The sequence below is a fragment of the Lathamus discolor genome, chromosome 6 (assembly GCF_037157495.1).
Source record: "Lathamus discolor isolate bLatDis1 chromosome 6, bLatDis1.hap1, whole genome shotgun sequence".
NCBI lineage: Eukaryota > Metazoa > Chordata > Aves > Psittaciformes > Psittacidae > Lathamus > Lathamus discolor.
The window spans coordinates 37,842,616-37,856,143 of NC_088889.1; the positions used below are offsets into that span (position 1 = coordinate 37,842,616).

At 40.9% G+C, this 13,528-nt stretch overlaps 1 protein-coding gene across 7 annotated transcripts in view; it reads right to left on the reverse strand.

Moving 5' to 3' along the window:
* Positions 1-248: 248 nt before the first annotated feature.
* Positions 249-13,528, reverse strand: part of TTLL5 (tubulin tyrosine ligase like 5) — a 135,357-nt gene continuing 122,077 nt past the window's right edge. For 5 of the 7 annotated variants that reach the window (XM_065686066.1, XM_065686067.1, XM_065686068.1 and 2 more), the window contains 3 exons: positions 11,252-11,328; positions 1,493-1,529; positions 249-1,407 (listed from right to left, as the gene is read on the reverse strand). In XM_065686066.1, coding sequence (XP_065542138.1) covers positions 1,398-1,407; positions 1,493-1,529; positions 11,252-11,328 — 124 coding nt within the window. In that variant the 3' untranslated portion in view covers positions 249-1,397. Of the gene's footprint in view, positions 1,408-1,492; positions 1,530-11,251; positions 11,329-13,528 lie in introns of those variants that run through there. The other 2 variants (XR_010614020.1, XM_065686073.1) reach the window with 2 other exon arrangements.

Genomic DNA, 13,528 nt, shown 5'->3' on the forward strand with positions numbered 1-13,528 from the left:
CAAACGCTGTGGAGATTCTTGAAGAACATAGCTAAAAAACACAGAGAAAGTGAAGGGGAACGTGATTGTCTAGGAAATTAAAGAGAAACCAATGGAGTAAGAAAGGGAGCAGCTACATCAGAGAACTGCTTTTTGGACAAATGAAGTATTCAATGTCTGTCATACGCATGACTGGAGCAGAAATAGAAAAATGCATGTTCTGTCCTATGAATTTATGCCTGGAGCAAGCAATAGTGAAACTAATGGAGTATGAACATAATTATTTAATCTTCTCACAATTTATCTGGTCTGGGATGACAGAAAATATGCACAATCCAAGAGTGAACATGAACACAATCATTTTAAGAGAAAACACTTTTCTCCTGTAACACTGTTTCTTCTGTCAGCCACATTATCTACTTGCCAGCCCACTCTTAAGTACACTGACTATGCAGGCTAGAAACAACAGGGAAGCCGTGGAGTAAGAAAACAGATCAAACTGTTAGGATCCCATCTCTGAGGGCCCCAATACAAACAGCAGGAGATTCTACGCCCTTTGAAAATTACAATCATACCACTTGCTGTTTGACAAGGCAGAAGCTGCAAAATACTGATTTTTCCTGTAACCTGGCACCAGCAAAAAGCCAGAGTTGAAGCTGCTTCCTGTTCGTTTTAAGGATGGGTGGAACTTCTCTCCAATACATTTTCCAGCTGCTGATGTTTTCTAACGCAAGCAAATTTTAACTGGAGTCCTTCACCAAGCCACTACTGCAAGTGATAGGAGCCACCTGGGCCTTAGGGTTCAAGCTTGGGTCTGAAAACATCAGCCAATTAAAAAAGTTTATAAAGCCTAAACAGAAATCAAACCACAAAAATAAGCCACACAGAACATAAGCATCCACCAATGAAGCATAAAGACAGATTTAAAATCCCGTCTAACATAATGACAGCAAATATTTTGGGGGTGTGAATTAATAACCGAAATTATAACCAAAACAAACAAATGAAATGACTTGATTCAAACCAATCATTTCTATGGCTCTGTGCCAAAATTTAAGATGGCAACCAACACGGATGTCTCCAGTCATATGTTCTAATATTTTTCTCTGTTGTTGCCATGTGATGACAGCAGAGAATCTTGGCTGTTACCAAACTAGGACAGACGGAAATGGCTGAGCAAATGAGATTTTATGTTCAAACTTGGATCTTAGGAAGAACAATACAGACAGCTGGAGGATCTCTGTCTCATAGAAAGATCTCACAGTTTGTGATCAGGAAGAGGTCGGAGAAAGGGACCCCACGACTCAGCAGCAGAAGCTCTCAGAGGCAGTCATTCACCTCAGCTTGCAGATGTATAACCATCTACAGATGTTCAGATGCTCTCCTCTGTGGGTTGTCCTCTCACCAGGGCCTCTTCTTCACTCTTTCCTGGGTGTTTGGAAGGGTGGTGGTATGAGGTCACTGCTGCTTCTTCCTTTGCCCCATACTTGAAGCAACCCCCTGGATTCCTCACCTGGTGTTCAGTGTTAGTCCTCCTCTTCGAGCAGAGGCTGGAAAAAACCACAAAGCAAAGATTTTGAGTAATCACGGGGGGGCTATTTTGTGCACTGCTCTGGAAATCTCAGCCATCAACAGAAATCTGTATCTCCCTATCACACAACCTTTCTCTATGGTAATAGATGAGATCACAGATCAGTATGATAAAACCTAACTGAATAAGCTACTATGTGAAGAGTACTCTTGGCATTCATTTCAAGCCCTAGAATGCCTTCTTCACTCTTTGCCTCTCACTCATGTGACTCATCTCTTCACAGGCTCTTCCTGTAGCTCTTAATCCTTCTCCCGTATCAGTAGGCTTTGTCTTTGTGTCTTTTACTTCTTTGCTTACATGGGAATCTATTTTCCCACTCCAAAACATGCTGAGGACCTTGGTGCAGGAGAGATGGGGGTGTGAAAAGGCTGATCTTTAAAATAAACAAAATGGGGGCAAGGAAATTAAAATTTCTTCCCATTATTATATAGATATATTTTAATTCTACATACTGAGACACTTTCCTGCGTAGATAGGTTATGGGAAACAGTCAATGTCATCTTCACTTCTTTACTTAAAAAACCTTAGACAGTCCCTTAAAAAGAAAAACCTAAACAACTTTGAAATGTGCCATGTTTATTTTGGACAGTTTGCATTTTACAGCTAATGTGGTAGGTAAAGCTTGTCTTGTGTATCTAGCACATCAGCTTGCTTCTAAATGACAGTGTCATTTGTTGAGAGGTGTTTATTAAATGTATTGCTAAATTTAAAAATACATTCTCCTTGAAAGCCCAGCATAGAGCCAAACATCACATAACACAGAGGCTCTGGAAAGATGTTTAGAAAACATGATTGCCAGCTATGTCACTGCACAGAAAGTCTGGAACCTGAAATGGGAACCAAACTGTCAGGCATGTGTACTAAGATAGGATATACTAGTCCAGAAATCTATCCCTTGGCAAGATGCTAAAATTAAGGAAACAAAGGCACATGAGAAAGAAAGCCAACTTCAACCTCATCTTCCTGTTTTGAAGAGACTTTTGAGCTTTCCTTTTCCTACAGAAATGCACAGTTCAGTGTTTGTCTTTTCTCACAAACTCAATTAAAATCACTTTGTGTGAGTTCCTCTTGTATGACTACCTTGATGTCTCAACACAGAGAGGGGCATTCCTATGTCTACAAGTAAATACGCAGGTTCCTGCCATGAGTGCAACTCATGGCCAATTCAATCATTTCATAAATATTCATGTATATAATTCCATGAAGTTTTGTCACTTCAAAACTACCGGTGAGCATTCCACCTCCTTCTGGTTGAGTAGGCTGAAGCTCTGGTTGAGTAGAGGGGACAGAAAAAACCCTCACTGCCTACAGCAGCCAGCTTTGAGGGTTGATTTGCCCTTGTGATATGAGGCATTGTAGTGAACCACCACATACAACAGAAGGAATCTTTATTCTCTGCCTGCCAGGAAACGTTAAAGTATCTGCCTGTATATCTGTCCACATGTTTACATACTATTATGTCATCCATGACTGCACCTCAAAAACTTCAACACTTTTGTATTTAGAACAGCTACAGAGGGGGAAGAAAATTATTACCTCCATTTTACAGATACAATTCCCAGTCACAGGGAAATCACTGGAGTTATATAAAGTCTTCTACAGGATACCTGCACACTAAAATTCAGTGCTACATAGACTTTCCCAGCACAGATATACACAGCCTTGGTCAGACAGCAGCACCTAATCTACCCTGCTTCCAAGCTGCAGGAATGAGACAGAGCCGTACTAGGGCAGGAACCCATGCTAACGTTTTTTTAGAGCTACTTTGGGCTGTTTCATCGTACCCACAGCAAGTCTGTGACAGAACTGAGAAGCATGTCAAAGACCCCTGAATTTAGTGTTGAAAACAGGAACTTTCTTTCTCCCTGAAAAGCTCTGATAATCCTAGAAATTCAGACTTCTTTATCCCAGAGTAGAAGGATCTTAGACTGATGTCCAACATTCTCTCGATAACATATAGTGCAACTAAGAAAGGCAATAAATAGATGACGTTTATTTATATCCATGGTGACTGATACTAGCAAGCCAGGACAGCTGACAACTCAAGGCCAGCCTTCCCTCCCCCATCTTTTGGGCACAATTTCAAGTTGGCTTGCTGGACTGGGAAAAAGTGGCAGGGGAAAGCAGCAGTTCCAACTCACAAAAATTTACTTGGGAGTATGGAGGGTGGCACAAACGGTACACACGACTGCATTCAAGTGCAGTCTCCCTGCATGAAAAGAGCAGTGAGCGGCCTCATTAACAAGCGGAGGAATAGCAGTGAAAGCCAGCATGAGCCTTTCTGCTCCCCATGTTACAGACAAGACACCGGGTGGGCTCCTCACCCCAACTCCTAATGCCCTTCTGTACTTGACAACCTTCATTCTGATATCCCTTATTCAGCTCCCTATTCCCTGTTTTGTTCTGTCTCTTTCTTCTCTGGCTCTTCCCCGCATTTCATTTCATAACTTCAGACACTCCTTTTACCCTATTCACACACATTTTGGCATCTATTTTTAGTATCAATAAAATAATTCCAGATTAAAACAAAATCCAATTTGGATGGGCAAAGTTATCCTGGCTATAGGTAGCTTAATACCAAAGGGCCAGATGTGAGACAGAAGTAGCCAAGATATTATATAACCTCTCCCTAGTCTTTGCGCACCTGATCTGAAATGACATTTCCAACACAGCAAGGAAATACAGGCGGTTCGCCATCACCTAACTACTGAGAACAAGCAATGCTCAGCCTCCAGGCAAGCGAAAATGCCAACTGCCTGAAGTCATTATTTATCCTGTTTCAGAGTTTTCTTTGAGCCTGTCAGAAGTGAAGGCTCCTAAAATTCAAGCTGGGTTCTAGTTCTTCAACAAGGGAAGCCAATTTCTAGAGACTGACCTTTTCTCTTTCTCCTGCTTTCCCAGTGGTCCTGAGACTCAGAATATCCTTTCAGTGGCACAAAACCAGTATCAACAGGAAAAAGTTCATTCCCTTCATAAAAGAAAAGCAGAAGGTTGACTAAAAGTGTGAGAGGTAGGCTGCTCTCACAAGTTAAGGAATAAATGTCATTTCTGATCATTACAGGTGAACACTGACCCTCAGCTCTAGCTGAAAGGCAAAAGCTGAATTGGATATTATCTTCTTAACATCATCTGAGAAGGTCCTGGAATTTTGGCAGAGTTCTACACTCTGCTGGGATTTAATGAGACTTACACATAGCTTTCTGATAACTGGATAAACTCGAACAGTCATGCCCTGTTGATGATTTATATCTATTTTAAAGGTATTGGTTAGAGACATCAATGTTTACTCATTGCAAACATAATGGTTTACATAACATAATGGATAATGGTTCCTTGCTCCTTCAAAGAGTACCAAGAACTGGGGTAAAGAGAGGTCTTTCTTTACCCTTCTCATTTCCCTTCTGGCCCATCTGGTACTACAGCTTGTCTGTCATTATCTGATGTGGGACAGTTGCAACAAATATAGCAGGGAAAGAAATTATCTTTCCCTCCCCACTTCCTGTTTGCCCTCTTTGTGAAGCTGTGGAAGTCAGCAGGGGAGAGAAGATCCAGGATGTTTTCATGATGCATGAAAGAACAATGGCTTTAGTAGGATAATTCTAAGAACAAATGTGAAACCAAATATCCTCTGCTGTAATGGGTTCCTTGCCCTCTCAAATAGGGAGGCACAGTAGTAGGATTCACATCAAGTTTCACTGCTTTCCAAAATACACTAAAGTGGGCAGATTCCGTTTCTCTTTAACACTTTCTCTGCATGGAAACAGTACTAGAGAGAAAGATGCTGACAGAATGTCATTGCTGCTGTTGACACAGGCTGCACTGCAGTGTGAGAAGCTGCACTGGAAAAGTTTGATTCAAGGTGCTGGGTATCACACTGCTGTTCCCTTTCAGTGACCCATCCCAAGCTTCTCAGCCAGACAGGGGGTTCTAGAAGGATTTATGTGGAAGATGTCATCATTACTCCATTCCTGGAATAGGATAAGCAATCAGATGACATCAAAAGTTGTTCTTTTGTATCATAAGGTACCTTGTGCCTGAGTAGCCAAAGTAGTCTGAGGTAGAGGTTACTCATTTGAAGGTCACCATTTGAAGGTCACCTTTCAAAGTCAAGACCACTTGTGCAGTCAGTCACAGCAACAACAGAAAACCAGGAGGATGGCAAATGAAGGCTGGAATTAAAAGGATTAGTGGGAGGCAGGAGGCGTACCAGCAATGTGCTGTGCAGAAACCTGAGTGATTTCTTTCCCCAGCTGCTCCTGATGAAGGATTTGGATAGTGTGGTAAGACCAGCTGAAATCATAGCCAAGGTTCCTCTTGGGAATGTGGTAACAACATAAAAATAAATACATTGGTGTTCAACAATCTACTCCCTTTTGAGGCTGCAGGGGAGCCTGGCAGAAGCTGAGGGAGCCTGGACAAGGCTGGGCAGCTGGGAATTCCACACTACTGTAGCAAATGGCTGGGAGTCTGACACAGGCCATGTACAGTGGCAACAGTGCTTATCCCATCCCACCCACTGCCTTTACACTCCAAGAGAGTGGAGAGACACTGGCTTATGAAAGAATCCCCAAATCCCAGGCATTTTCTTCGTTTAGCTCTGGCAAACAATACAGATTGATTGTATGTGTCTTGCTTGAATGCCTGTTGTTTTTACTTGCCTTTTGTTTTGTTGTTTTGTTTTTTTTCCTTGCTGGTGCAGCACAAATTTGAAGCTTGTACTTTCACATACGTACTAAAACAATCTGTTCTTTCTTTAAGCTTATCTAAAAGCAGCTGCATTTCAGGAATAATATTAATTGAAGCAATGGGCAGACAACAGCCAGACACAGATTAGCACCTCCAATATTAAATCTTATTTCAGGTCTCTGATAACAGGACATACCTGACCTTCTTAGGAAGGACCATACAACAACCTTGGATATAAAAAACTTTAGAAATACACAGCCTACCTGTAGATTTTCTGTAAAATGAAAAAAAAAAAAACCAACACCACCCAACCCTGGAGCGTGCTACATGCAGAGAAGAATAAGTGCAAAAGTGTTCCTTACTACCACTAGTTTGCAAGCAGACTCCATTCATCGCTCTATACCAGACCACACTGCTTGCACATTCATCTTATTTGGATGGCATTCAGACACTGCTCTCCACCTTAGCCTAAAGAAGGAAATCACTAGAAAACTAAGAACAGCAGCCTGCTTTCTATGTGGATCAGATCCAAACCAGCTTATTAATCCCCATATTCTTTAGGTGGTCTCTTGGCAGTTCAGGATCTAGTTTTAAGCCCTTACAGATGACACACTATTACAAAGAGTTGCATAACTTCAGGACATGGCATTCATGCAGATACTGGGGCCAGGTGAATGTCAGAATAAACAGACAACTATGCATCATGCTGAAACTAAGCTGAGATACAGACCTGGGAATCACGGGGAATAAAATCAAGTCTATTCCACCTAGCTCAAGAAGTTTCCTCTCTAGCTTCAGACTGAGTTTTGACATTTACCTTCTGTATGAAGTATTCTCAAGCGAACTAGAATACAAATAAATTAGTTATGCTTTAAACAAGAGTAGGTAGAGATCCAAGACATTGAATGAGTTATTGGTCTTCACTGCTGTCAAACTCAGACAGCATATTACTAACTTTTACCTCCCCTAATGAGTAATTCTAATGCTATTTTCTTCTCCCAGCACATATAGCAAAAAAGCCATATGGACACTAGTAATGTAAACATTAGCACAATAAAACTACATCACTGTTAATCAGTCTATGAAAAGGTGAAAGTCCTGTCAAGTCTGGAGCCAGGCATTAGTCCTGCCCAGTTTTAATCATGATTCCTATTTGTTTGTAATTATACAGGTTATTAGCACATTATATTTTTGCAATAGCAAAACAGAATCCCAGAGGCATACTGTCTTCTGAAGCTTTTAAAATAAAAGTTTCACAAACTCTCTAGAAGTTGGCAGCAAATGAAAGAAAAAAGCACAAAGACAGAAGACATATTTCACTTGGAGTTGCTGTTACCTTTACAAACCAAACCAAACCAAATAAAATCAGCCAGGGTTGTCATCTTGTGCATCCACTCCACAACTGCACTGAGAGGTTAACTACATTTTCAGATTGTTCCTGTCTCCAGGCTCCTGCAAACAAGAGTCCAGCTCAGGAACAGAGAATCTGCCTGGGACTATGCTGTTGCATTTTCATAAAGTTCCCTCCATCCTCTATTCTCCCTAAAATCTGCTGCTTTGTCTTTACGTATTCAAAAAGGAAGAATAATAAACATAACAAATTTTAACTATGAGGTCTCCCATGTAGGTACGTAGCGTCCTTGATGTTTCTTGCCTGTTCTTCAAAAGCTAAAAACATGTAATGTTTTTTTAATCTAGAACTTCACTTTCTTGAGAAAAAGGATTCATGCACTGTTCACCTAATGCCACTAGAGAGGAACAAATATGGCAAAATGTCTCCATACACCTTACACTATTAATACATACAGCACTAAAACGATCAGCCTGTAGGTTCCTTCCTTCATCATCTGAACTCACCATATCAAACACAGCCTCATAAAGACAACCTGGAACTGGATAATCCACCATGCTACTTAGCTTAGCTGTTACTCAGCAAGCTATATTCTGAAGCGGACTTGGAAAAGAGAATTGATTTCTTAGTTCACAATCACCCTATTTCACTAACACTAATTGAACTGCTAACTTCTGTGAAGCAGGAAACAATCAATCAGTGTAATGTGGAAGGACTCTCAAAGTAACACAGAATAAAAAAAAGCAATGTGATAATGGTTGTATGTTCAGAATGACTGACAACCCCACTAGTAGCTAGGTGTTGAATTTCAGTGAAAAATCAAGTCAGAATGTTTCCTAGAGGTACATATTCTCAGTATTTCTTTAATAGAATAAATCCTGTTAAACTTTCAGGAACTTTGATAGGAATCTGACTGTTTAGACACTGCAAATAACCCCAAATGATAGCTTTCAGATTTATGTCCATAGATACTCATGAGAATCTCTGCCTTCTTTCTCATTATGCCAGTGGCACACACCTCACACACAACTTCTGCCTCTCCATGAAATGAGGATGAGGCCATCTGGATAAGAGACAATCACACTTTCACTGTAGTCACGGCTTGTTTCAGAATCCTGAGCTGCTTTGCAGATATGCTGATTTTTATTCTCCCTTTTACTTCATCTCAAAGAGATTTGTCCTCAAGATCTTCAGCCCACTGCACAACACTGTCTACAACTGGTGCTCTTTTACGGCTGTAGTACTAACCACCAGCGAGCTGTTTTCTGGACAATCTGGTTAAAAGTCTGCATACTGGCTGACTCTCTCTTCCTTTGATTATCATCCTTACTTTTGGTTAGACCACACCTTTATGTGGTTTCTCTGCAGAGCTCAATGGCTATCCTCAGATAGGTTGCTAGAGTCCTATTCAAGCTCCTCGGACATTTTTTAACATTCATATGTGTGTTTATACAAAGGTTCTTCCTGGTTCCTCTTATCTCTGCATCTTTTCACAGCCTTCTTTCTTTAAATGTTTACAGCTTATTCTGTAATCTGCTTGCTGACTTGTGTCTCCAACCCCTCTAGTTGGTATCTAAGATGCTAAATACATGTCAAACAGCAACCCCAAATAAGTTGCTGATGAGGGGAATCAGGGCCCTAGTATAAGTAATCAATGGAGAGAGTGAAGAAGAAAACCAGCTGTTCCTACAGGAAGGACCAGAGCAGTTTCTGAGATGCACAGACTGGGCACAGCAGCCTCTGACGCATACCAGCGGCTTGGTGCAAAGCTGAAGAAAGTATCATTCCCCAGTTTCCAAGAACAAACGTTTTCCTCAAGTTAGTTAAATCACTGCCATATTTAGCACTGTTCTGGGAGCGATATACCTCTTCTAGCAACAAGGAAGCTTTGGGTGACCCACCTACCATGGTTCTGCTAGCCTGCTCCTAGCCAAACTAGGTTTCTAAGTCCTCACATCCTTTGTTTCAGCTTCAGAGTGCAATTTCAGTACAGTGCAGCTAGCCTAGTCCTACAGAAGGAAACATGAGCGGATATTCTGAGTACTCACTGGATTACAAGTATTCCCAGAGAGGATGACTACCCTGAACTAGGGTTATCTAGCCTATATTCTTCCTGCTGCTCTGGCTGTTGTTTTTGTCATTAATGTTATGAACGATCTACATGCATGCTCTGCATAAATATTCACAGAAACAGCGAAGGATAGAAAAATGCTACCTACATATATCACAGAGATGATACATTACAACAATACCCAGAGGAGATGGAGAGACTCTCACAGAGGTTAAAATTACAGGGGCAACTATGAAAGTGGTCTTAAAACTGAAAAAGAGACAGAATTCAGAGCACAATCGCCTTCCTGTAAGTCTACTCAGCAAGCCAGTTTGGTCAATATATTCAGAACTCCATTTTTACATTTACTTCTAAATTTATGTGTAAACTTGCTTCATTTACTGTACTAAAATCGCAGCTTGATTTTAGTCTACACATTAGACCAGAACTTTTGCATCAACTATACATACACTACACTGTTGACAATTTTATGTAATTTTTATAATCCCATTATACTCCATTCCTATACTGTCATGTTCCTATGTGCTGTAAGGTCTTTTACTGACTATGGCCATTCACCCTATAAAATTTTTGGTAGGATAACTGGAGCTCTTGGCAGCTGTAAAGTGTGGGAGGCAGTTTGGATCTGTATGATAAGTGCATTAACTGAATGTTTGTGCTAGAGGATCAGCAATAAAATCACTGACATTAATAATGGAAATGCCATCTTTAAGTTTCAGAGCTAAACACTCAAGAGAAATTGGGTAGTTCACTCCTATGCAAACTTTTCTTTCAGCCTGTGAAAACACAGAGATCATTGCATTTTAGTAATACTCAAATCATGCTTTCAGGATTTTCACAGCAAAACAGAAAGTAAGAAACATTTTTTTTAAAGCATTCTAGGCCATAATTTGTCCATATATTCTATTACAGCACTATCATAAATTACTGTGGGCCATGGGTAATGCAGGTTCATCAAAACTACACTTTACCTGCTGATAGGTCTGCATCAATGAAAAATGGATTAGGTGCTCATTGACAGCAGATAAACCTGTTTGAATTAATTAGCTACTATGGAATGATGAAGAGTTGGTTCTACAAGTCTCAGTGATTTTCCTTTGGAAACTTTCACCTCTACTGATTGACTTTACTATGCAGCTGATTCACAAGTGTCAACTATGTCTTTCTGAACTGTGGGGCTTTTCTGCAAGACAGAAGAAAAATGTAAAGAATGTCCTGGCCCTTTATTACAGGCCAGGCTTAAACAACAGAGCATCTTTGAGCCAAAGCCTAAAGCAAAGCAGAGCCATATTAGCCAAGTATTTTTTCCCAGCCACATTTTTAGGGATCTTACTCTTCCAACTCTATGAAACTCAGCCTTTGCTCCCTTCTATTTAGTCTTTTTAATCCCAGGGGGAATAAATTCCCTGCACAGCTGAACCCAGACTGTTACCTAGGAACCACTACATGCAGGCTAGGCAGCTGTGTTTCTTCTTCTTGCTGAGAAAGTTTTTTCCCTGCCAGTTCTTGAGAAAGTTGAAAGCATCTCAGCATACCCACCCCCACTTTATTGGTCTTTGGCACTGGGACTCACCTGTGGAATTTGTCCCTGGCTCACAGGATGCATCACTGTCCTGGAATCGGTTCAGCTGCCTTTCAATGGAAGATACCCTAACAGATAAAAGCATCAAATTAGAGAGAGATAATAAGGGACACATCAAGGAAGAATAAAAGTCTCAACCAAAAAAAAAAGAACAAAAAAGAGAGAGAATTCTCCTGGTTTACATAACCTCACTGGGATTGTAGCTACAAAGCTGTGCCTCAACATGGTATGAAAAAGGCAGTGACAGCAACTGACTCCAAAACAGCAGAGCAAGGCAGATGAACGCTCAAGCCACGAGTGTAAAACACTTAATTATCCCACATGCCTTGGAAGCTGATTCTGGAGGATAAAAGAGATAATAAATGGCACTGGACCACTGAAGCACAACTCTGCTAGTAATGCTGTGGTTACCTTATTCCAGTGATATGAAGTAAAATGATTAAGCAACCTTAGAACAAAAATGCACACGCTGGCAAAACACACTACATTCAGAAGTCTTTGCATCTTGTCTCAGCAGAGACAGCTCATTTAGGAAAGATTTCTCACTTGTCTTGGAAATTGAGACATTGCATTTAGTCTCCAGTAGTCTAGTGCCAGTCCTCAAGCAGACGCTTTATGCAAAATCTCACCATTTGAGTTACAGTAAAACTATATTCTGTGGAGTACAACTGCACTTCCTTTAACTCTTATAAAGATTCATTACCAAACTGAGACCATGCCCTCCTACATAGAAAATGGTTCAAGGCAAGGTCAAGTTATATAGCTACAATGATCTATTATGTCCTTAAAATCTAGATAACTGATCCATCTATTCTGGTTTGTTCTCTCCTCCACATCCCTCCTGCCTTTCTTCCTCCCTGCCCAGCTCTACAGTGATCAATCCAGACTTCTGCGTGCACACTTCTGCCTCTCTGCCAGAGTCCTTCTTCACTCATGCAGCTCTACAGCATTACAGTTACTGTGAGCTTTTCTCCAGAAGAGCACCATACTCTCCAACCCCCATGGGATGCCCTGATGACTAACAGACCCAGGCACACATGTGCACTTTCTATAGTTTTGTCTAAAACCTTTTGCTTCCAGATTTCAAAGTCAGCAAGCTGCCAGAAATCCAGGTGCTCCTGGCAGCTAAAAGGCCAGTGAAGGACTCCTGTATTTTATATGTCAGTTGGATTTTAATGAAATAAATTGGAGTCCATACCGGAAGGGAGGGGGATGCAGATATAACATTTGCAAAACACAACTCCTTACTTCAGTCAGTCGTAAGTTGCAATGTTATTGTCAAATGAGGTGCCTGTTTCTATATTTGTTGTCTCTCAGAGAGAATTTTTGATCTGTACTTATGGTTTCTTTTGCTGCTGACACCACATGGTCCTTCTGGGAACTGAGAATCCAGATGGATCTTAATGCTTCATACATAGATATTCTATGCTCATAATTAGCTTGTCCACTTTGCTAACACAACTGACAGTCAAATTAAGCCCACCCTTTTGCAGGCAGAATATAAGACTAGTGGTTGAAAATGTCATCAAGAATGCCATCAAGTACAACAACAACAACAACAACAACAACAAACCCAAACAGGGAACAGTCACACTTCTACTTTGGAAGCATAATTTATGTTTAGAAAATATCTTTCTACAGACTTGCCCTTCTTCTTTCCTGCCTACACAGAGTGCACCTTGATTCTTGCAGTTGCAACCTGCAGCTCCACACAGCTCATCCTTAGATCTGGTTCTCAGTCACTGATCTCCCACCACCCTGAGCTTACCTGTCTTCCATCTCTGCTGGCCAGATGGAAGCTCCAGTGCCAGAACATACTCACTACTCAAACTGAGTTGGTCCCTTTCCACTTTCTTCCTCCTTGGATTGGCTGAAACCCTACTGCCTTTCTCAGTTTCCTGCTTGTAATATCTGTGTTGTTTTTGCTTCCACTCCTCTAATGCAATCCATTGTTAAAGTGTCCATTTCTTCTTCAATACCAACAAAAACAGCCCCCAATGTCTCCTCCACTTAAATATCTGTCATTGCCCTTTTCTCTCTATACAGCTATCCCCTCCTTGAAACTGATACTGACTTCCTTAATTCATGCACTAAACCAGCCTTAAGCTGCCCAGCCTACTATAAATTTGGAGGATGCTCTTGTTCCACAGGTGACAAAGAAATACTTCCCTAACTAAAGTTTGAACACCTTTGTTTTAACAGCCTATTGCTATAGGATGCTACCAACACATCTAATGGTCCACGGGGGACAGAACTGACACTAACAAA